The following is a 26,590-nucleotide window of genomic DNA, read 5'->3' as shown; positions in this document are numbered from 1 at the left end:
GCGCCATCCTTTCATATAGCAACTTGCGCGGTACTTCATTCATAGAGTTTCTAAGCAGGGGGTAGGGGAATTCATTCTCGAGATTTAAAAAAAAAAATCGCATCGTGTTCCAATGTTATTCTGACGACAGCAAAATTACTTATTCGACATTAAAATTCTTCCCCAATTTTTTTATTCCCCCAATTTTTTTCTCGATGGCACAACTTGCGCCATTCATCCCTCCTGTGGGCGGCCCTTCTCTCTTAAAACAAACCAACCTTTCCTTTCATACGGCTACTTGCGCGGTACTTCATTCGAGTATCGAAGCAGGGGGTACGGGGGTTCACCCCGGAAAATTTTTGAAAATTAGCTTCTCAAAATCGTGTTTTAATGCTATTCCGACAGTAAAATTGCTAGTTCGAAAGTAGAGTAAAATCCCCTCCAAAATTTTTCTCAGGGCGGCCCTGCGTTAAACGATAGTTGGAATAAAGCCAAACGTTGAAGAAGTGTGTCCGTGAAAAATGTTACAAAGAATGCAATAGCTATTTACAGTTTGGGTTGCTTAGCGGCTCCTTTTCACTATAGAGGATTGCAGGCATTATGCGGTAAATTGAGCTTTGACCTTGACCTTCAAAATATAAAAAGAAAGGGTGGGAATGTTTTGCCTGTCGCTAAACAATATTGCCATCTTCACTTTATGCTAAAAATTAATTAAGTTAGATTTTTGTTACAGGGAATGGAGTTTTTGTTTTCTCGATGACAGGCAAAGTTCTCGGAGGCAATAGTACCGTTCGGAAGGCAAGCGTCAGGTTGTGAACCAAAGTTTAGAAAATGTTTCTGAGGGTTAGGTCAAATTTAGTACTAAATTTTGAGAAAGATTCGGGCTTGAGCTAATTTAAAAAAAATATCGGGCCGGGATCGGGCCAAAAACTTTTAAAATTTATCGGGCCCGGGCCGGGCCGGGCTTGGGCTAAGAATTTTGAAAAACTTATCGGGCCGGGCCGGGCTCGGGCCGAAAATCTGCAAAACTTTTCGGGCCCGGGCTGGACCGGGCCTAGGTACGTTCGGGCTGGATTGGGCTCGGGCCGAAAAATTCGGCCCGTGCAGGTCTCTAAGCCTAGGCAAGTCTTTCTTTCAGGCAATTTATCCATTAGTGATTCGGTGATTCAGTTTTTTACTTCTATGATTTGATTCATCTGTTGAGAACGAACCTGTAATCCTTCATCGAGCACGGAAGTGAGAGTTTCGTTTGGAGACAAGAAGTTCTTGGTTGTTTTTGTTTCGTTAGTCGAGCGACTTTGAGTTGTACATTGCGTGTGTTGTTACTTTGACGTTAGTTTAATGGTTATTGTTGAAATAAACGTATAATCTACGGATGATAAAATACCTGATTCAAATTCATTTAGCTTGTTAAAGTTTATGATACGAGAACTAACGAGTATAAATTCTGCTTGAGCGTAGGTACATTACATTTAACGAAAGATTATGCTTTGTCAAAAGACGCAAATTTTGTATAAAACTTTTCGAATGTCTTGGCAATCACAGTCGCTAAGAATTCACTTGATCTAATTTGAAGGCATGCAAGTAGTACCTCTGCTCTGATTATGGACTGCTGGAACATTTATATTCATTTAGTTAATAGGAAGTGGACTGGAACCATTCAAATGCTAACAATTCGTGTAATTTTGTCCACTCTACCACGGGGCATATATTTAAAACATCGACAATGAATAGATATATATAAGAGAAGCTTCACGCATGCCTCAGAAGTGATAGTGTTACAGCTTCAATATTAATTACGGAAGAGGAAATTTTTATACTAAAAACGCTAGTGTTAGCCAAAAACATGTTATACTAATGACATATATTGCTGAATTACATAATTCCTTTTGAAATTTCAGAAACTCTTTAGTATTACTTTTAATTTGCTTTGTTATATTTGTCATCTTACTGTATCCTAATTCTGATATACAATAATTAATTGGAGGGTTAGGGAGATGCCTCCCTCCAAGTTGATAATATGCAATTCCTAATTTGCATTGTAGCTTCTGGGTTTTTTTTTTTTTTTTTTTTTTTTTTTTTTTTTTTTTTTTTTTTTTTTTTTTTTTAGTGACATTCATCCAATACTTCGTTTGCTTCCATAACAAGAAATTAAATAATAACGGTTAATTTTAAGATTTTATAACCTTCATCTTGAAGTAGTACTATGATTCTTAGAAATCGAAAGTACGGTTGGTTTTGAAATATTCTTATTATAAAAATTGTTGAACATGGCATACATGAAACATTGATTATCTTAGAACTATGCTGTGAAATGAACTTGGCAAGGTCCCAAATTCATATGAACCTAAGAAGATACACAACATTAAATAATTGTAGAAGAATTACATCTGGGACCGTCATGATTTCCGACTGATTCGATTTCTGAGGAACTGGTTCTTCAGAACATTTGAGGAAGTGTTCAGAAGAATCAATTATTTAGAAATTGGTACAATGAATGAAAATCCTAAAGTAAATACCTATATCGTCTAGTCCTAAACAGGGAATAAAATTCTTGCTTCAGGTTAAGTTTAAGAATACCACATTTTGCAAAATTTACAGAAGAAATTGAACACTCTGTGGATAAACACATATTTCTAAGGAACAAATTTCTGCAGCGACTTATTTAAATAGTAAATAATACAGTTTACAAATGCTATACGACGGATAAAATAAGTAAGTGCATATGAAAATTTAAGCTCAAGTTTAATCACATTACTCGAAATAAGTTAAAAAATTATAATTATTTCACTAATTTCCTTCTTATCGTCCTCTAAATGATTTCCGTTTGGCAATATGACAATAACCCACTTAACATAAATAAAATTCAAAAAAGCAACACAAGTAATTGTTGTAAAATTACAATTCTTTCAAAATTCGCGTTTGAACACAGCGTCCGCATATATGCCACAAAAAAATAAGAGGAAAAAAGCAAATCATGTTGTGCTAGGTGGTCACTAAAAAGCAAGAATGCTATCTAAGCGAGTTAGGGCACGAAAAAACTGGTAGTCTAGTGCAGGGCGTAGAAACATCAGCGACAGTGGGCTTGCATGTAAGCGAGGATAGTGAAATCACGTGGGTCTTTGCAGTGATATAAGCTCCTATAGCACTTGTAATGGCTTCACCTATAACGCTACACTTGTAAAATGAAATACAGCTTTTGTATACTATCCAGAAATTCTACGCAGTCACGAAAAAAATAACCAATTTCGTTATTTCTAAACGGTGCGTAGTTTGCACTGTGCACGTACTTAACAGCTTAAGGTGGCTGTTCCCTCCCCCTTCTCCAAGTATTTCGATTTTTTGTCACTAGACGCTCACTTTTCCATTCAGCAATCACTACTAACGCCTCTACTGGGAAAAACTGAAAGATCGTAGCGCTCAGTTTGAATATGTCCAGGATATCCACACTTGAAGTGAGCGGGAGAGAGAAATCAAAGTTTTTTTATTTTTTTATTTATTAATTTATTTTTTTTCTTTCTTTCTTTTTTATTTATTTATTTTTTTCGTGCACCTGCAGTCAGTCAGAGTCTACTTCTACAGTTTAGCTGTAGGGCAAAACCCCAACCATTGACGAGTTACATATTTTTTTTCTTTCTGCAGGTAACATAAATCTCTTTCAAAAATGATAAATGTCGAACAATGAAAGTAGCAATAATACCTGAAATCGACATTCACTATTCCCTAGATATTTCAATCATAAATGGATTTGTAAAGTTTGGCCAGTTTCTGGTAGAAAGTACGGAAAATAAAGCTGATTGTTTATTTAGCAATGGTGGCCTCCAACATTGAATTTAACACCAATATGTGAAATCGAAATGTATCATTACCTAGATATTTCAATCGTGAATGGGTGTGTAAAGTTTGGTCAGTTTCTGGTAGAAGGTATAGCAGATAAAATTGATTGTTTATTTATGAATGGTGACCCTCAACATGGAAGATCGAAATGTACTGTTCCATAAGAATTTTAATCATAAATGAGTGTGCCAAGTTTGGTCAGTATCTGGTACAAAGTATGGAAGATAAAGTTTATTGTTTTTAAGCAATGGTGGCCTCCAACAATGAAACTGACAACAATAATAAGTGAAGTCAACATGTATCATTCCATAGAAGTTTTAATCGTAAAAATGTGTGCCAAGTTTGGTCGGTTTCTCGTGGAAAGTGTGGCAGATAAAGTTTATTGTTTATTTAACAATGCTGGCCTCCAATGATTGTTTATTTAACAATGGTGACCCCTATAATGAAACTAAGAGCAATATATGAAACCGAAAGGTACCATTCCTTAGATATTATAATCATAATACAATGGATGTGCCAAGTTTTGTCAGTTTCTGGCAGAAAGTATGGCAGATAAAGTTGATTATTTATATAACAATGGTGACCTCCGACAATGAAACTAACAACAATATGTGACGTCGGCATGCACCATTCCCTACATATTTCAATCGTAAATGGGTGTGACAAGTTTGGTCAGTATCTCAGTCTCTGGTAAAAAGTATGGAAGATAAAGTTGATTGTTTATATAACAATGGTGGCCTCCAACCATTGTTTATATAACAATAGTGACCCCAACAATGAAACTAACAATATGTGAAAACGACAGATACCATTCCATAGATATTTCAAACGTAATACAATGGGTGTGATAAGTTTGGTCAGTTTCTGGTAGAAGGTATAGCAGAGAAAGTTGATTGTTTATTTATCAATGATGGCCTCCAACAATGAAACTGACAACAATATGTGTAATCGACATATATAGGTACCATTCAATAAAAATTTTAATCGTAAATGGGGGTACCAAGTTTGGTTAGTTTCTGGTGAAAAGTGTTGCAGATAAAGTTGATTGTTTATTTAACAATGTCGGCTTTCAACGATTGTTTAGTTAACAATGGTGATCCCAACAATAAAACTAACATCAAAATGTAAAATCGACAGGTACCATTTCTTAAATTTTTCGATCGTAATACAATGGGTGTGTCAAGTTTGGTCAGTTTCTGGAAGAAAGTATGGCAGATAAAGTTGATTGTTTATTTAACAATAGTTGTATCCAACAATGAAACTAACAACAAGATACACCATTCCTTAGATTTTGTAACGTCCATTAACCAGATTGTATTCGTTTTTGCTTAGTTTTTGAATTATTTATTTTATTTTTGATTGTTTTCATTTTATTAGTTGTATATGTTAACATTGGTGACCGTAGCGCCACCTACTGTATTAAGCACACACTATTTGGACGTGAAAAATAACCTTGAAGGTGCTACTTTCGTGCAGCAATTTAAAATAAATGCATACGTATTTAGTAGACTGCAAAGAAAGCACCAAGAAATAAATATTCCTGATTAATAGTTAAGAAGGGAAATTAAATAGGAGTAATTGTGGGTAAGGTACAACAAAATAACAATAATTAGGCTAATTAGTAATAGAATGTTGCGAACAGGTTCATGCGGGTCTCATAAGGGGTCGCCATCAGCGAAAGACCAGCCGTAAGAAAAGAAAATCAGCGAGGGAATTGTTTTTTAAGCAATTATTTCAAGTGGTACACTTAAACATGACCTGAACGTGAATAGATTTTATGAAATATAACTTTGTATGTCAATTATCAATCTGTACGCAATTATTCGGGCACGTGTCATGGAAGTAACCCTACGGAACGTACTGAGGTATCATTTAAAGCAACTATACGCATTTTTTTTCCGTGTAGGTTAAGAGCATATGCCCCGAGAGTCAGGTTCAGAAACGTTAAAATTTTGTTATTACGAAATTCACTGTCATTATCTTAGAAAGTAATTCTCAATAAAAGAGTTGCATTTCTCGGTGCAATTGCACTTTAGAAGGGCTTTACAGTTTTGCGAATTAATACTGCGTCCAGACGTATGTCATAAAAACTACAGCATAAAGAAAACCCAAACCAAGCTATGCTAGGTACTACTAGAAAGCATGAATGCTATCTTACTGAGTCAGGGCACGGCGAAGCTGGTCGGCCTATCATATCATAATACGTTTGTTGCAATTACATTCACACCACCATTACTGCAATGCTCATAATGTTTCTCCATTTTCTCATTTTTAAGGTCTAATATTTACCACACTTTTTGCTCAATTTTCACAATCGTAATAACTCCTGTTCCTCATCAACATACGTTGTTATAAAACTACAAACTGAAATGTCACATTTATCACATGGAACTGCCATCTTTCAATACGAGAACTTATTGTCTGATTACAGCATCAACACATTAAATATTCTTCCTTTGTATAAATTTCAGGAAAAAGAACTGATTCATCATTTCTTTCGAGTGTTTTACTATTTTATTATTATTATTATTATTATTTCGATTTCTATTTCTATTTCTGGACCTACTCTCCGGCACTTATCCTACGTTAAATTTAGGTACATCACTCGGAAGACCTGTCAAAGATATTATAATTATTGTACTAACTATATTTATTCTCCCCTAAAAGATTTGTGCTGGGCGACATGAAAATAACACACTGAGATTTGAAGAAATTTAAGGGGGTTATCAGAAGCAACTGATTAAAAATTACAATATTTACACGATTTGCATATAAATGCAGCTCGCGAACATATGCTATAAAAAGCTAAAGTAAAAAAAAAAAAAATGAATATGCACTAGGTGGCCACTAAAAAGCACAAATGCTATGTAACCGAGTCAGGGTAGAGCAAGGATGGTCGGTGGGCTCGCGCGTAAGTAACGGTATTGAACACTTTAAGCTAAAACAAATCAAACCAAATCGAGGCTTTTCGCAGTGAAATGAATTCCTAAATCACTTGTAATGATTTGACGCTGGGAACACTAACTTCTAAATTAAAATAAAAGTGTTGTATACCGTCAGAAATACTACGCTGTTAGAAAACATAAATACAGTCCTCTTTCATTAATACTTACTTATTTTAACCGTCATATAGCACTTGTAATGATTTTACACTAGTAATCATACACTTGTAAATATAAAGTACAGCTGTATTTGTTACTATTTAAATCAATAACCTGAAGAAATTTGTTTCGCAAGTTTGTTTCGAAGAATAAAATGTATAGATAAATGAACAGTCAGACGAAATCTCAGCATGAGAGTAGTACTAGTAGTAAAAAAAAAAAGAAAAAAAAGAAAAAAGTCAGTGTACGGTGATTAATTACTAATATCCGGATTTGTATGTAATTACATATTTTTTTCTTCATATGTAGGTTCGTCAAATCCTTAGATGTCTTTGATTCACACCTGTAGGGTGCTTCAACTCAAGTTTCATGTTACATATTTTGACCAATATTACATATTTCTATGGTTTCTCAATATTTTTTACATAAAAATATCTTAAAATTTTGCGTTTACTGAAATTTTAATTTAAAATAAAAACAAAATCTCCAACTGTGCAAGGCTTGCATCTAGATTCAATTTTGTCATGTCTATCTTTTTGCTTCTTTCCCGAAAGAGAAATATATCTCTCTTTTTTTTATTAATCAAACCATGTTTCGCAGAATTTTCGCCAATAACAAAAGAAATATAAGAAGAAACAAGTAAAAATCCTCCCTCCCGGGTACATTAGCAACGCCCTTTATTCTCAACTCTGGAGGAAGGCAGATCGCGTGCCTGACAGGCGACTGGCCAGGAAATTCCTAAAATGAAGTCTATTTAATTGTTATCGGAGGTCGGACGAAAGATAAAAGCAAATCCTGCAATTCGTTAAAACTGTATGCTAGTGTGCTTCCAGGAATTTACTGCAAGAGTTCGTCCCAAGAAGCTGGCGACAATGGCAATATCATAGCAGATAAAGTAAGCTTTCAAAGAACTTCGCTTGTTCAACTGAATGACAGGAGGGCAGTACTCTACTATTGCAGTTGCAAAACGCACGTGTTCCGTATTGACCGTCGAAATTAGAAATGGCTCCGGTTGCCTCAACTTTATCCGCGAAATTGCGGTCGTGGGCTACTATCGATGATGCGTTTACTACGGACGGTAAAGTGGTGTTGTGCCAGGTGTGTGATAAAAAAATTGGATGTTCAATGAAATCTCAGAACAAAATGTACGAAGTGCACTCCATGCAAGAAATAAAAATTTGCGAACTGCAAAAAAAAACAAGTACCATTGACACAAATGCATCAAGATACTTCAGTGAGTGAGTTTTTCAAAGACTTGTACCAAGCAATGATAGCAGCATGAGTTTTTCAAAGACTTGTACCAAGCAATGATAGCAGCAAACATTCCTGGGAACAAAGTTCAAGTGCCAAAATGCCGTGTTTTTCTGGAGAAGTACTGCGGGCGTCGAATTTCTGACGAATCCACTCTTCGAAAGCGTTATCTCGAAGTTTGTTATAGGGAAGCTATAGATACCATTAGGGCAGAAATAGGTAGTTCATATATTTGGATTTCTGTGGACGAAACAACAGACGTTTTGAGACGTGATGTAGCAAATTTAGTGATTGGAAAGTTAAGTGAAGATGCTCCATCTAAATCCTGCTAAGTGAAGATGCTCCATCTAAATCCTGTTAAGTGAAGATGCTCCATCTAAATCCTATCTTATTGCGAGTAAATTGCTGGAATGCACGAGTCATTCCACGATTGCTCGCTTTGTAAACGATGGTCTTAAAGTGTTGTGTTCAGGAAGTAAAAGTTCTTGTTCTCTATACAGACAGTGCAGCGTACATGTTAAAAGCGGCTAGAGCACTTACAGTTTTTTACTTTCACTTAATTCATTTCACCTGTATGGCCCATGCTATTCAGCGTGTTGCTGAAGAAGTGAGAGACAACTTTTGCGAAGTAAATCAACTAGTTTCCTCCACGAAAAAAATGTTTGTTAAGGCGCCACAACGTGTTCAAGTTTACAGAGATCAACTGCCAGACGTGCTACTTCCTCCGGAGCCTGTGCTAACGCGATGGGGCACTTGGATACAGGCAGTATATTTCTACAATGAACATTTTCAAAAAATTAAGCCTGTTGTTCATTCATTTGCATCGGAGTCTGCTGTGTCAGTTGGCATTGCTCAGAAACTGTTTAATGACTCAAAAGTAGCGTGTGATATCGCATACATAGACAGCAATTTTGGTTGGCTACCTACAAGCATTAAAAAGCTAGAGACTGCTGGGCAGCCTCTTCCAGAATCCATGGAAATCATAGAGGATGCAAAGCGACTGCTGCAAGGTGTGTGTGGAAATGTAGGAGAAAAAGTTCGAAAGAAACTAAATGCAGTGCTGGAAAGAAACCCGGATTACGACAGCCTATTGGCAGTGTGTGAGATTCTCAGTGGTGAAACAAGAACCCCCCCCCCTGAAGATATTTCTCCCAACTACATCCCCCTGTTGAAATACGCTCCTGTTACCTCATGTGATGTGGAGAGATCATTCTCTGCATACAAGAATATTTTATCCGGTCGCCGACAAAATTTTACTTCTGATCATTTGGAAATGTACCTTGTAACCCATTGTGCAACAATACAGTTGAATTGCAGGCACATTTTTTTGTAATTACTTTATTTCAAATTAAAAATGTTCATTAGTGGAAATATTCTTCAATCTTAGTTCAGTTGGTATTGTTTAAAAGATATAGGACTGCTTTTCCCTGCATGAAATAAATATATATAAAACAATACATTTCGTCTTATGTTGCTTTTAGTATTTAAATTGTAATATTGCGTAAATTCATTTCAAAATTGGGCCGTGGTGACGGATGCGCATTTAGTGTAAAAGGTTCTAGATTTGAAACGGGACCACACCACACCACATGAGATTTCTGACATACAAATGCCGCATGCATTGCTTTTCTCGGGGCTTTCTTGTTTCTCTTTAGCCGATTCACATCATCTTTCATTCGCGTCTGATTTTTATTATCCTGCAATCAGTCACGTCAGTGAAGTATGGCTGTCTCAGTTGTTCAAGCATTTCACTTCATTGGGGGACTTCCATTAAGCAGGATAAAGTGTAGTAGATTTTCCTTTTTATTTCCATAATTCGTTTAAATATTGCATACTCATACGCGTGTTAATATTAACTAACTAACTCTATGGCCTATGGAGCCCGGAAGTTCAATGCCGCGTTCACAAAAGCTCTCCACTGACTTCTATCCTTAGTCAGTTGGATCCAGTTTCTACTTTGCATTCCTATCTCTGCGAGATCCATCTTAATATTGTCCTCCCATCTGCGCCTAGGTCTTCCTAATGGTCGTTTTCCGATTGGTCTTCCAGTCAAGACTTTGAAAGCGTTTCTACTTTCTTCCATTCTAGCTACATGACCTGCCCACCTAAGCCTCCTAGACTTGACGACCCTAACAATGTTGGGTAAACCGTGTAATTCCTCGTTATGAAGTTTCCGCCATTCCCCATTCCCGTTCTTCTTGGGTCCGAATATTCGTCTCAGGATCTTGTTCTCAAATACTTTCAGTCTATGTTCTTCCCTCAGAGTAAGTGTCCACGTTTCGCAACCATACAGAATTACAGGCATGATTATCGTTTTATACATTTTAAGCTTCAAATTCCTCAACAGAATTCGCGACGGCAAGAGATTTTGAACCGAATAGTAACACGAATTTCCTGCTTTTAGTCGACATTTAATTTCTTCGTGAATACGATTTTCGCCTGTTAATATTGATCCTAAATATTTGAAAGTATCCACCTTATCAAAAGTATTATTTAATTTTTGCCGTATTACGGTCCCGACGCACTTCCATGTATTTAGTTTTCTCTGCATTTACTTCTAAACCCATGTTCCTGCAAGCGTTTAATAAGATCTCTGCATTTCTTTCTATTGTTCTCCTATCATCCCCTATTAAATTTACATCATCAGCATATGCCATAACCTGCAGAATACCGTTCAACTCTAGGCCCTGGTTGCTATCTTTGATTTTCCTTATAGCGTATTCCAGAACAAAGTTAAATAATAATAGCGACAACGCATCTCCTTGTTTCAGGCCATTTTCGACGCGAAAGCTCGTGGACAACAATTTTCCTACCCGGACTTTACTTTGGGATCATTTAAACATATCTTAATTAATCTAATTGGTTTTCTCGGTATTCCAAGTTCCGTAAGAACGTTGTATAATTTTTCTCTCCTAACCGAGTCGTATGCCTTTCCGAAATCAATAAATAGTTGATGTACCGAGTATTGTATTCCCCCCCTTTTTTTTCTCTCTCTCTCGAGTATTTGGCGAATGGCAAATATTTGGTCGATAGTTGATCGATTTTGTCTAAATCCACACTGATAATCTCCAATAATTTCATCTGCGTAAGGGATCAATCTTGCTAATAGGATATTTGAAAGGATTTTATAGGATGTTGACAGAAAAGAAATGTCTCGATAATTATTACAGTCAATTTTGTCGCCTTTCTTGTGAATTGGAACAATGATTGATTCTTTCCACTCTTGTGGCAATTCTTCCTTTTTCCAGATAAGGAAAATGATTTTGTGTATCTTGTTCCACAATTTTTCGCCTCCAGCTAAAATTAACTCAGCCGGAATTTCATCTACACCCGGAGATTTGTGTTTCTTTAATTTCTTTATCGCGGTTTCTACTTCTATTCGGTTGGGTTCTGGAATATACGGTTCTGAGGTGTGTATCTCCTTTTCTCCACGCACACTAGTTTTTGGATGCGTGTTCAGCAAATCGTCAAAGAAATCTTTCCATCTATTTAAGATGCTATTCGTATCAGTGAGAACTGTTCCATCAGCTTTCTTTAATATATACGCACGAGGTTGACAGCCTTTCTGAAATTCGCTGATCCCCTCATTCAACCCCGAATATTTTTATTTTTACTATTATCTTCAAGTTCCTTAATTTTAGCTTTCAAAAAATCGCGTTTCTTTGTTCTAAAAGTTTTGGAAGTTTTTCGCCTGATATTTGCGAAATTTTGTGTAGTTATTTCATTTGGATTTTGTAGCCAGCGTAATTTAGCCTGTTTTCTCTTCTCTGCTAGTTTAATGCATTCCTGGTCGAACCATGGTTTGTTCCTACGTATTTCCCAATTTTTCTTTTGCTGAACTTTTAATGCTATCTCTAATTTCAATCCAAGTATCCTCAACACTAGTGCACTCCGAATCTTCTATAGCCGAGAATTTATTCGAAATTTCAATCTGGTATTCCTCTCTTACCTGGCTCTCTTTTAATTTCTTTAAATTAAATCTCTCCGTTTTCAGACATTGAATATTACCTTTATTCAACGATAATCTCTCTCGCATTATCGCTGCTACCAGGTAGTGATCAGTGTCACAATCAGCCCCTCTAAACCATCGGACATCAATTATGCTAGATTGCCTTCTTCTACCTACTAAAACGTGATCAATTTGATTATGTGTTTTTCCGTCTGGTGATGTCCAAGTGTATTTATGAACGTCGCGATGTGGGAATTTTGTACTCTTCACGATTAGGTTTTTGGATGTTGCAAAGTTCACGAGTCTAACACCGTTGTCATTACTTTCCTTATGCAAACTTCCGTTCCCTATAATCGGTTTGAAAATATCCTCTCGTCCTACCTTCGCATTGAAATCCCCTAGTAGAATTTTCATATGGTATCACGGGAGTTGGTCAAATATCCGTTCCACTTCTTCGTAAAAACTGTCTTTTATATCGTCATCCTTATCTTCATTTGGGGCATGTACATTTAAAACAATGATATCACACCACCGTCCCTTAAGAGTAATAAAAGAACGTCTGCCAGTCACAAATTCAACCCGTTTAATTGCTGGTAATATTCGTTTGTGAACGAAAAACCATGTTCCTAACTGGTGATTTTTATTTCCTTCCTCGTAAAAGAACGTAAAATTTCCGGAATTCACAGATCCATTTCCTTCCCACCTAACTTCCTGAACTCCTACTACGTCCATCCTGTATTTCTCTCACTCACTCGTTACGGATTTTAACGCACCTGCCCTATAAAGACTTCTAATATTCCATGTTCCAAATCTCATGTCAATTTTCTTTTGCTGAGATCGCGCCAAGTTATCAGTCCTTGTCCGAGGCTTTTGTGAATGTTTCTGAAGAAGTGCCTTTTTTTTTTTTACAGGATGAGGTTGTTAGCCTTACCCAAACCCCCAAGTTGAAGGACCACTCCTAGTTGTCTGTCCGCGACTGCTTATTCAGTATATTCGCAGCTAACCTCTATATCTAGAGGCCTTCTCCTCGATCCGCAACCTCAGGGCGCGCCATGCCATGGTGACAGGAACCCACGTTACATTGCGCGTGTTAATATTACGTTTTCATAAATATGTAACATATGTAATATTACATATTCTTATATAATATTACATATTTCTTACATTTTTAAGCGATTTTGTTACATATTTATGTACATATTTAGGAGTTGATATTACATAAAATTCCGGACTCTATTAATTACGGAGAAAAACGAAATTAAATTCTGGATTGAGTTTGTGTAGTGAGCGGTATTAGCCAAACAAGCAATAGAGCACAATATGACAGTGTTTCAAACCAGGATTGGCTGTTTTTTCAAAAAAAAAGTTTAAATCGAAAAAGAAAGAAAAGAAAAACGAAAAATTTTCGAAATGTGTAAGTGTTCGTAAAAGCTTGATGAACACACATTTGTGGGTTATCATTTCACTCCCGTATATTATTCGTACTATAGTCAGAACTACATTTCACATCCTTTTTTCAAAGAGATTATACTACGAAAGCAACTTTTTTGATCAAAAGATCCAATATATTTCAAGCAAAAATTTTCTTGTAGGCCTTATATCTCGAGAACTACATATAGTGTAGCCAAACCAAAAGTAACAATTTACACAGTATGATGTGCTTATTCCGTAAAAAAATACGAAAACTTGATTTAGGGTTCGTTCAAAAAGTTTGTGGCCCCTGATTCAAACAATTCAATATATTTCATACAATCAAACATTTTTTTTTTTTTTTTTGTACGCCCCATATTTTGAGAACTACATATAGTGTAGTAAAAACAAAACTAACAATTTACTCAGTATGATGTGCTTATCCTATAAAATATTTGAAAACTCGATTTAGGGGCCTTTCAAAAAAATTTGTAGCCCCTGATCAAAAAAATTCAATATATTTCATACAATCAAACATTTTCTTGTACGCCCCATATTTTGAGAACTACGTATAGTGTAGCAAAACCCAAACTATCACTTAACTCAATATGATGTGCTTAATCCATAAAAAATACGAAAACCCGATTTAGGAGCCGTTCCAAACTTTTTGGCCCCTATCCAAAAACTAATTATTGGCCAAGATCTCAATCTTTTGATGCATTTTTTGGATCATTCCTAAAATTCTTGGCCAAGATCGCAATCTTTTGATCCATTTTTTGGATTATTCCTAAAATCCTTGTTTTTTTATAAGTTTATGAAAGTTATCCTTCGTGATTCATTTATACGAGTAGTTTATTATTATTGTTATGCAACTGCAATCAAAGTAAAAATTCTAAATTTTGTTTCGTTTTAATAATATTTACTATTGATAAAATACATTGAAATGCCGCACTTTTTGTGTGTGTGAGAGAGAGATGCAAACCCCAGGAGAGGCATTTATTAAAATCAGGAGTATCTTTGGTATCTATTTATGTATAAATGGGTCAGGGCAAAAGTGGACTAAAATAATTCATATCTTTATTCACTTTTCTTACTGATACGCAAATTAGTCGTATTTCCTTATCTTGGACTAATAAAAATCGTAACTTTGACTAAATTAGTTCTTCTGTACTCTGTAGTATTTTGAAATTGTCCATATATAATTTTGTATAATGGTTTCACTTGTGCAACTGTTTATCATTTTGTCCTTCGGAAATGGCTCTTGACAATTATATTAACAAATATGTAAAGATCAGTACAACGTATTTTTATCAGGAGTGCTTCGTGAGTGAGTCGGCAGACTTATCGCATTTGTGGTCAATTAGTTCTGGTTTCGAGTCCAAATGGAGGACAATTTCTCTCGGATGTAAGCTGAGAAGCGGCTTGGATTCCGCTTTAAACTTATGTGACCCCTCCCAGTATAATCTCGTTGTTGCACAATAACACCAAAGCGAAACAAACTTGTTTCTGTCCATATGTAATATAAATACAGAGAGCAAATTATTTAAACCAATGAACCCTGGTTTAAACCAAAAAACTTTTTTTTTTTTTTTTTTTAATAAATAAAAACCATGGTTTTTGCAAACCCTGTTTTAAACCCATTGTCTTAACTAACTAACTTTAGAACGTATAATACTGTAGTGGAGAGAAATACAGCAATTTAGAACGGAAACTGACAAGAGGGGATTTACATCTGAACTGAATATACTGAAATGGGGCAAAATTTTAGTCCGTCCAGTTAAAGACGATTTGGGTCTTAAAACACCAGGAGTATACTGCATTCCCGGCGAATGCGGGAAAGGTTATAGGACAAACAGGACGAAGAATATCACATCGATGCAAAGAGCATGAGAGATACATCAAGCTGTTTTATCCGGAGAAATCAGCCCTGGCAGACCACAGTATAACGGAAGGACATAGAATTTTATTTTCAGAGACTAAAATTCAAAGAGCTCAAACCACTGCGACAGGATAATTAAAGAACCTCTTGCCATACAACAAGAACCCAACAATATCAACAGGGATACAAGGTTTCAACTCAGCCAGACATGGAAACCAGTCATAAAGAAAGTATGTACGAATACGACCAATCAGCGTCAAGCAATAGACCATCCAATCAGCGACACGGATTCTTAACCCCGCCCACTTTCTTCTTCTATATATATTACACACGAACTGGTCTCAGTATAATCCTACACAATCAACCAGACCACCACCACTTCTAACGCACACAGTGTAACAACAATCACAACCAACGGCTCTTATCAGGAGCAACAGGCGACTTACCATGAAGAAACCAACAACTCGGAAACACCCAACAAGGAATTACAAAGATGGATCAAGCAAGAAATAGAAGAAGCAACAAACAGGATCATAACCTGGATGACATACATACTAACCATCACACCAACAGCAGAAAAATCTTACAATAGCCTTACAAACCGCCTCCAAGAAGATTTTTGATAATACAGTAAATACACTCCAAACCACAACGGGGCACCTTTACATCACAAGAACTTTCGCTGACACAGTAAAACGGATAACCAGCACAGACCATACGAAACCAAAGCTGAAGAAACAGCGAGCTGAGAAGGAAGACAGGGGACAAAGCAGCTGTGACGGAAGCAAACAAATGACGACCAGGCGTGGCCATGGACAATGAACCGACTTGCATGCTCTAAAAAATAACAGATGTCCCACTAACAATATATTCCCCCAACTACAGACAACACAGATTAGCACAATAACCAACAGATTTTAAGTTAGGATATTACAAAATAACAAATAATTTATTAATTTATTACTACAGACAAAATTACATGGGTTTTACCCACCCTCCGCCTGTGGTTTTGCCATGTAAACACTTATGCATGCAGTATGATAGACAAAGGTTTTTTTTTTTCCTGGTTCCCAGTTTTTTTTTTTTTTATCCCTCTATCAAAACAAAATAATCTTCTCTCGCGCTTTTCTATTTTCTTCTTTACCCTTCTTTCTTTGTATTTTACACAACTACAGAGTCGCGAGTAAATGTCTTACGTTTAAGATAGAAACCGCGGCATACATCTACACCCGACAATAGCTTTAGTGTACTAATTGCATGTGAGAAGAGGCATGTAGACAGCCTTACTCTCTGTCAGGACGCTGGCTTTCCTTAGGGGCGTCCTTTTTTCTAACTTTTCTGTTTCTGTCTCAGTATAATCGCCCTAAAGACGAGAATGATGTCAATTCTTGAAACGTCGGCTCTATCGTCGGACTTCACCTGGCTGATATCCCGAGAACATCTCTATAATATTCGCCGCCAGGAAAGCTTCAATTCTCATTTAAAATTTTAGGTGTTATCCTATTTTTTCTGGGGGGAGGGGATTAATTAATAAAATCCACGGAGGAAATAAGCTATTGGTTTCACAATAGGATCGGAGAAGTACTGAAAATACACCGGGATCTTACATGTATACTAGGGTAGAAATACGAAATGGAAAGTGTGTTGTCTACCACATATTAGTTTACAACAAAGATGGAACTTCATGTGAAGGTACTGTACAGAGTAAACGTACACGTATCGCAAAGCTATGCAGCACACAAGGGATATATTTTATGCCATATAAAGTGTTTGTCGACTATTCTTGTTTACGTGTATACTCACCATCACTGACACTTCTCCTCTGTAGTATGCACCTCTTTCGTACTGACCCGGCCACCTGCTGCGCTCCTCCTGTCTCAGTGACAACCTAGCACAAGTTGGTTTGTGTTTTATGTACTGTAATTTTTATGCCATACGTCGATCCATATTTATACTCAGTCATTAAATGTAAATTTGTAACCAGTAATGGAACTCCTCATTTAGTGTATGTTATGCTAAAGGAAATGCATTTTTCATTAATGCTCCCTTATAACGGGATAGCATGCACGAAATTAGTATCTTTGAATGAATGTTGTAATTTTTAATATTCAGGAGACATATTTGATAGGGACACCACCCCAAAAACCCTCCTTCCTCAAATCCGTCGACATCTCGCTAACGCTCGAGCCCACCCTGCTACCTTCCCGCTCTGCCTCGGTTAAATAGCGTTAGTGCATTTTAGTGGACATCTATGCAAGTTGGTTTGTAATTTTTGGTTATATCTAGGTAGTGTGCAGTTCGCAAAACTTAACAGTTAGAGGAATAATTTTACGTTGCAATATTATATAGATGCATACGCATATAGGAAGAAAGAAAAGAAGAACGAAAATAAATACTTTTGGCTAAAAATGAAAAGTAAACTCCGGAAATGAAACAGGAGCCATAGTAAGTAAAGTATACTAAAACAGCAACAGGTAAGTAGTAATACAATATTGAAAACAGGTTTACTGTATGCATCTTGGCCTATGTTTAGCAGAAGGGGTCCAGCTCTTTTCTCTAAAAAATATTACAATTTTGGTAATTTCTGTTCACAGTCAGTTAGTTTAGAGTACGTTAGGTTAGTTTAGTTTAGGTTAGGTTAGCTTAGTTTATTTTAAATTAGTGTAGGGGTCCCGCATAATTTTCCAAAAAATGATAGAATTTCGCTTATTTCCACTAATATTGGTAAGTTCAGGTTAGCTAAGGTTAGCTTAAGTTAGTTTATGTTAGGTTAGATTAGATTTGGTTACGTTATGTTACGTCTAAGTACTTGGGATATTCATTTCTCCTGTAAATTTTGTGTTTTTTACGTGCTTCTGGACCCCTTGTACTAAACATACTCCTGTATCTTTGCCGGGCCACCATCTGCGGAAGATTAGCCTTTGTTGCTCATAAACATGTCTTACTAGACACTTCGTATCAATTTTGCAAACTGTGGTGTAGCTAAACTTAACCTGCAACTTTTTGTGTTTCTTGGAGAAATTTTACTTAAAACGTGCTTGGATAAATTTACAATACAAGGTCCAGCTGCATCTCTGTAAGACTATGTTTGGACCCATTTTAATAAAATTTAGTGTAATTTCTGCCTATGTATGGATACCAGCAGAAGCGAGAATTGCATAGTTGGCCCACATGCCGCAAAAATTTAAAATACTAACCTACACTTCTAGCACCACCTATGTATCAGCCATGAGGTGCCTTGCACTTATTCCAATTTTGTTCTACGAGGGACAATACGATGAAACAAGTTGCCAGGTAGTAAACTATTTTATATTTTCATGGTACTCTAAGGCGAGTTCAAAATGTTTCGTACAGGTAGCACAAGACCACATTCCAAAACATTGCATCAATGCCATGCTAGATCTAAGTTTACATTTGTGATAATGGGTATAGTAATTACACTTAATTTTGGAAGATCTGGTATACGTTACACTACCTATTTTTTTGTGAAAGCTCGTACGGAATAAGACCGAGAGACACAAAACTTAGTGGGCCTCATGCAGAGTCGCTCTGGCACGTGATTAGTATCATACTAAAGAGTTCGACTAAGATATCTATCCTGCTGTAGTTAGAGATTTAGTATGACACTAATCATAATTCAAAACGACCCTGCATAAGGCGGAGTGTTGTTATTAGGTTTAAATAAAAATTTTCTACCATGTGGTTCCTCGGACTAACTCATTTCTTACATGGAAATTATAATCTATTCATATTTTGGAGTATGTCTTGTCAGGGAAACAGGACTTTAAGGAAGATACGCTTCACTTAAGCCTGTCTCAGACGGGACTGAAGTAAGGCTGCGATTCACGATCTAAAACTCACGACCTTACTTAACGATCGTGTGAGAAGTAACTTGCCCTTAGTTCAGGTTGAAATTTTATGCTGTCTTTATTTGGATCCTGACTTGGAAGAAATAGAAGCAGTTTCTATTTTCTTCTCGACTTCCATACAACTACCATTCAGAAAAGAGTAGCGCCTAACGACATTCAACTTTATTTCTCGGTATAATTTCAAAACAATACTGCCTGGATAAGAGAAGCATTAATTATATTAATAGAGTCATATGAAAAATATGATATTTTTTATAACGTGAGCCACAATTTATATTATTTTAATAAACTGCAAGAATAAAAACCTTAGAGAAGGTATGCAGTGAAGTAATTAGTGTCCATCTGAACACAACAGGTGTGAACAAATGTAATTACATCTTTTAAAAGAATAAAGAGAGATGATTTAAGTATTTGTGCAATTTGTATAGCAAAAAATTTAACATGTTTAAAAAAAACGTACAGGTTTACTCTTGGCGCACCACTCGAAATAATTGTTCAAAAAGTAGAACTCTTTCACTAATTTAATTCTTATTGTTCCCTAAACGATTTGTGCTGGGCAACATCAAAATATCTATATGGCATAGTTAAAATTCAAGGGGGTATCATAAGCAATTGTTGAAAAATTATAATTCTTATACTATTTGCGTATAAATACAGCGTCCGGATGCATGCACAAAAACTACAGCCCAAAAAACACAAAACAACCTGCGCTAGGTCGCCACTAGAAAGCACGAATGCTCTCTAACTGAAGCTGGAGGGGGTGAGTCAGCGAAAGTAGGTATCCGCTAAAGCCAGGGTAGAAAACGAATGGGTTTTGCAATGATACGAGTTTCAATAGGATTTGTCATAGTTTCATACTAGTAGCTTTCCACTTGTAAACAAAATACAACTTCAGTACACTTGTGCAGAAATTCACAGCCGGTAGAAAATAGTTTCTATACAGGCATCTTTCATATGAACTCACTTATTTTATCTGTCGTAAACCACTTGTAATAATTTTACACTAGTAATCCTACACTTATAAAATTCAAATGTGATGCGCCAAAAGTAAGCCAGAAACAGAAACAAAGAGTATTAATTGTCATCAGTGAGGTGTGGCCTTCGTGCAATTTTAGGGAACAGTTGTACAATGCTGGCACAATACAAAAAGTCCGGGTGTAGAGGATCTCCCGGAGCGGAATAAGTTTACGTTATGGGCTATGTGGGTAGTGAGCTAAGCGGATACACTTAATACCTGTACTAGAAAATTGCTCTTTCATTTTTTTTTTTATTTTAGCTTTCCGCGCCTGATAACTGCCCTCATTTACATATTTGGACAAGTCATTTGATTTTCAGTTATACAATCTGATAGATACAAGGATCTACAGACCTATTTCAGCTGATACAGACTTCCTCAGGTTCGTATCTCGCTGCCGAATTTTCGGAGTTACTAATTTCAATAGCGTATGGAATTCTGAATAGTCCATTCTGTAGGATTTTTTGGTAGGAACGAGAATCTTCTGCAAGTAGTTCATTATTCACCACTGAAAATATGGTCTTTTCCTGTACATTATTGCGGCAAAGAATTCACTCCCTGGTCCAGCAGCTTCTCTTTACTCTTTCGTTTTTTGGGGGGAAGGGGAAGGCGGATTTTGTGTCAACAACAGAGCAGATATCGCTGCTACGTCTATTTCACCCTTCTCGGATGAACTCATATTATGAAATAGAAAAACAATAATATTTACAATTACGACAGTTGATTGCCCTGTGCGTAAACATTCTTCAAGTGTTTTTCGTCTGTTTAATACAGCGATCACGAAAGGCTCTGCTGGTAAAACCTACCTAGTTTTAAGGATCGTCTGAGACCCCTACATCACCTCAGGACAAAAGAAATTGCATGGAAGTATGAGTTAAGCAACACTGTCAAGCTGTAACCTGGGTTGAGGCCTTAGTTCAGATCCGTGTGAGACGGGCTTTATATTTTATTTATATTCTAGATTTCGGTAAATAATACGTCATATGGGGTCTCATTCGCTATCAGGAAACGTTCTGAAACCTTACGGAAAGCAATATACGTAATATCGAAAAATAAAAGGGATTTATCGTTGCGCTAACTTAAAACCATAAGATATTCAATTTTGAATTAACACACCATTGCTATTGTATTTGTTAGTTCCTGAAAAACAAAGAAAAATTTAAGAATTTATATTTGGTCAGTCAGTCACTGCCAAATTTTCCCTAGATTTTCACATTTTATCGAAAAGCATCCCTTTTTGCTAAATTTACCTACGATATTTCCCTCAAACTACAGACACTGGAGCTGACACCTCTATACTAAACAGCGGTACATGTCATAATTTTTTAAAATTAATTTCAACCTCCTCCTTTGTGATACTGCATGTAGTAGAGGTACTGGTCTTCATTTTAAAGCCCAACCGTTGTGTTACTACAGTTTTTGTCCTTCAACACTGACATTTCTGTTACTATATTACATTCTTCCTCCGGAAATTTAGTTAATTTTTGTCTTTCGTCGTTCATTCTATTCCCCAAAATCTACTCTCCTTTTTATTATATTCATATGTAGACCTATATTTTTATATTTTAATTTTGTCACGGTTATACATACTTTGGAAAGTTGTTGTTTTTTTTTTTTTTTGTTAGAATCTCCTGTTAATAACAGTTTACGTACTTTTGTTTTTGTAAGAGAAAGTCGTAATATTCTATTGATGGAACAGAAGACTTAATATTAATTCTTTCATATAAAGATTTGTAACGAAATAAAACCAAATCTGAGATCGTCAACGCAAGCAATTCACTATTTTTATTCAACCTTGCCAAGTTGTGGTTATGTGAAGATTCTTACTCCCACTTCCTCTCCTTTTCCGCCACTGGAGAAGAAAAGTAAAACAGAAGCACGTGACAACGAAGAAACCTGAGAGCATACGATATAAATTCCAATGCATACTTAGGATTCCAATCAGAATGCACAGGAAGTATCATGCGATAATAATAACATTAACTAGAATTACATATATTTCAAGGACAACAGAATTATTCTGTACAGACATCTCACATCAGGAATGATCGTTCTTTCGAGACGAACATTTTAGAACATCAAAATAAGGAAGCTCAACTTAAATAAGAACGTTATAAATTCTCGCCCCATGTTAACGTTGTATATTCTCGTACAAAAATTTCTGACTGCAATATTGTACACTCGCACACAAAAGTAATGCATCATTATGCTTTTAATGTTTACAATAACTCTAAAGGTGGTGAAACATACTATCATTATTCATATAATTAAAGATGGTATTTTACCCTGTATAATAATTAAAATTACAAGAATAAAGTTTAAAGCCTAACTGGATACGGGTTCAGTTTACGGTTGTCGATTTGTACTAGGGAAGTACATTATCCTGGTGTTAAAATTGTCGGTAGGCGGTCCATTATACTTGGCGAAGTAGGCAAAAATCTTAAAACTCTTCACTTGGTTGTTCTTAAATTTAAAATTCAAGGTTTTAATTTCACTAGTACTTTTTGTGTTCTTGGCATTCACATGCACACTTTTAGAAACGATCGGATGTTTCCACAAGGAGTTTCGGTTAATCAGGATATAAATGTTATTCATGTTATGAGTTTTGATAAACTTACTAAGTTTTCTTTGCCTAAATCACATGTTGTTCGCATAATATCTGGTGCTACTGGGAATCTCATGAAACCTCAATTTATTATAGCTAGATTTGTAATTTCCCTTTGAAATCAAACATCCCTCTTCGCAAGGTTGATAATTTAGTTGGTACGAAATATCTTTTACTACTCAACTAAAAGATAACATCAAATTATGAATTATTTGTTACATAGCCAAACATATTGATCAAGTGAATCCTGCGAGCTGAATTTCGAACCACACTGATATGAAGTTATTTTAAAGAACCATCGTCTTTCTCTTACTATTGTCACTGATCTTAAGACGAATATCAATTGTCCATTACATACAGATATTTGTAAAAAATTATGGTTTGATCAACAATTTGAAAATTAATTCTTCTTCTATTGGTTTTAAAAAGATGCGAGCTAATGTCAATCCATATCTTGAAGACACTCAAGAGGGTCAATTCTATTTTCTCATCGAGGAATTTAGTGACTGCTTCGTGCGTTGTGAAGGTGATTTTGAGATAGCTAAGGGTAATGAATACGATATCAATAAACTGATAACGATTCCGTCTCTAGAAGACACTATTCAATTCCATTTATGAGACTATTCATAAAACAGGTCAAAACTTTGCTCAATGAAGCGATGATCAGGAGAAGTATTTCAACGTACAATTTCCAGTTCTCCTGAAAATAAAGTGAGGAGCATAGAGGTTTATTTTGGATGCCAGATATCTTAGCCAGAAAAATTTTACCTGACTCCTTTCCAGAGCCATCATAGACTAAATACTATTTCGTCTGGATGGATGACATTACCTGAGCTGCTCAGATCTCATTTCTGGTTACTTTTGAATTCGTCATTCTGCAGACTCGCAGCACGTCATTCCATTCTCCAGTTCAGACCTGACGTCTTACTGTTTTCGTTCGCTTCCTTAAGGATTGCTGAACAGTCCTTCCAGATTGAACAGATTGGTTAAAGTGACACTAGATGGTCTAGATCAACACATGGTTGTTGATGGGGAAGTTTTATTTCAAGTCAAATATGTATTGGTAAAGAGATTACTGTTTCCATTTATAATTATCAGAGCAGGAAAATAGAGAACAAATCAAAAATTTCTTCGGATTGGTTAGTTGTATTAGACGTTTTATATACACTTTCTCTCATATTGCTCAACCTTTACTTTCTCTTTTGAAGACGGATGCCAATTTCGTTGGACTCACAGACAAGGTTCTTTCGAAAATATTAAAGAGGTTATTTTCGTTTTATTTTATTTTTACGGATGGCTCCACCCATGAGTTGGCTGGGGTCGCTAATCAACCCATAGCTTTCTCAGACAATTTAGATCTAGCTCCAATAGCATATTGTAGTCGTACTTTGAATGCAAGTGAAAAGAAAACACCCTTACAAGCTCGAATTTGTATCTATCTTATATACATTTAGATCATTCAGATATTTTTGGGGTCGCAATTTTTATTTTAAAATATTGGGAGAGTCTAGTATAACTGAAACAGACTAAAAACTTTGGAAAATTTTCGAGATAATTGGCAGAATTGGGACAATACGATTTTACACTAATCTGCGTATCAGGGTTGACCAATATAGGGGCCGACGCCATATCAGGATTTACACGTCCACAGCACATTTCTGACAAACAAAAGAATGAAGAATACCCGCGTGTATTTTCAATCACCTCAATGTAGCACTTTGTTAGATAACGAACCATCTTTGTTAAAAGAACAAATAAAAATCCATTTTACAACGATATTTTTGCTTCGTTGAAACGTAAAATAGCGAGGAATCTGGAGACTGAGCATTAAGATTTTTTAAAAATATGTTCAAATAGGAAACCAAATATATCGCATGGTACTAAGTTGTTGGTTGTTGTTCCAATGTCTCTACGTTGAAAGTTTTTTACACAACTCATACATCGGCGCTTGTTTCCACCCACTGTCAACACTTTAACACTAGAACGGCGGCTGGGTCATTTTTGACCCATTTCGAACTTTACGTTTTAACAACTTTTCTATTTTCTTACGAATCGGATCGAATTATTGTGACTTTTACTCGTTCTCTGAAAGAAATATTTGTACTAAGTATCACTCTTATCCACACTTTGTCTTTTGAAGTAACAAAGAATTATACTAGAACGGCGGCGTGGGTCAATTTTGACCCAACTCTTTTGTTAGTGATATTTTGTAGCAACACTGCTGCCTAGCGTCTTTATTTTGCGAGCGTTCTTTCTCATAATACTCTCCCATTCCAGTTCGTGTTCAAAACCAGCTTCTCAGCAATTTTGTCAGTTTAGTTGGAGTTAGTAATACTTTAGAGAGTCTGTTGATTAGGAAAATCTCATTATTTTCGGACTGATGTGCTATTACAAACACTCATTATGATCAAGAAACTGATGACACCGGATGGAATACGGTACTTGTAAATTTTAATTACATAGGGTCTATATGAGGCCGAGTCTGACGCTGAATGCATTGATACTTCTTTAGATGAAGAGTACCTGCCGAATAACAACGAATATGATGATTCGGATGAAATATTGAAAGAGGAAGAGATAAGCCCCGAAAAATAGGTAAGAATATTATTATTATTATTATTATTATTATTATTATTATTATTATTATTATTATTATTATTATTATTATTATTAAACATAAATTATGGCTTACATTGTAACAAAATATTCATAATAATTTCAATGATTTTAACAAAAATCTTGCAACAATTTGAATGCTATTGTGAAAATATATAGTTAGTGTGTTTTTTGTATCACTATGTTGAAATGTTTCATGAGAAGGCGTTTATAGCACAAATAAATAATAAATAAACCACAGCAATATTCGATCCACTATTGGATGAGGCTCCGCTCTACTGCTCTCACGCTGACCAGATGGGTTGGGACGAGGTTCCTATATACCAGACGGATTGGGAGAGGAAAGACGAAGCTCTCACTGTGATCGCCACTATATGACCGCCCCGCTGATCTAGTGGTGAACGTGGCTGACTATGGATCGAGGGATCCCGGGTTCGATTTCCGGCGCTACCAAGAATTCTTAGATTACTAGCCTGTGGCGTGACCAGAAATTTCAAAGCTACTGAAACCAAAAAGTTTAGACGTCTAAAAGAGAGACAACTTACTTAACTTATATTTCAACCAAAGAAGTAGAATCTCTAAAGGAGTTGTTCGAAAGAACAGATAGTTTACCGTTCTTTTTATGTCAGAGCTTTCATGATTAGTACCTAGCATATCTTATTTAGAACACAATCACTCTATACTGACTTTTTCTGGTTTGAACTACTGCAATTGTACGACTGTGTATTCTATTTTAAGTTATGTCAGGTTATGTTTCCACAAATTCTAAATAGGAAGAGGAAAGTTATAGAAATGCATAGATGCGTTTACAACCATATAGTAAAATATTTTTGTGTAATACGTCACGTTTTTATTTGTAAACAATGTTTTGGTATGACCCTTCTTCTTGTAGAGGAGTGGCTGAACTTTGTTCTGTGTAAGACTGCAAGTTTAAATGTATGTTGATTAGGTTCGTTTAGGTCAGTTATGTCATGCGCTTGAACAAATTAAGAATAATAACTATCTAGGAATTAGAATGATATATAACATTACTATATAATACAGTGACATTTTATATAATACATTTAATAATATCATTC

At 35.9% G+C, this 26,590-nt stretch overlaps 1 protein-coding gene across 2 annotated transcripts in view; it reads right to left on the bottom strand.

Annotated features, from left to right (window-relative positions):
* The window catches only part of Csl4 (exosome component 1 Csl4), a 64,557-nt gene extending 45,835 nt beyond the window's left edge, over positions 1–18,722 (bottom strand). The window contains exon 1 of one of the 2 annotated variants that reach the window (XM_081734218.1): positions 18,604–18,722. Coding sequence is in view for 1 of the 2 variants with exons in the window: in XM_081734217.1 (XP_081590343.1) it covers positions 17,210–17,212 (3 nt within the window). In the remaining variant the exon portion in view is untranslated. Of the gene's footprint in view, positions 1–17,209; positions 17,234–18,603 lie in introns of those variants that run through there. The other variant, XM_081734217.1, reaches the window with a different exon arrangement.
* Between the last annotated feature and the right edge of the window lie 7,868 nt (positions 18,723–26,590).

The sequence above is a fragment of the Thermobia domestica genome, chromosome 12 (genome assembly GCF_964235325.1).
Source record: "Thermobia domestica chromosome 12, izTheDome1.hap1.1, whole genome shotgun sequence".
NCBI lineage: Eukaryota > Metazoa > Arthropoda > Insecta > Zygentoma > Lepismatidae > Thermobia > Thermobia domestica.
This window is presented reverse-complemented; position numbering and strand designations above follow the sequence as displayed.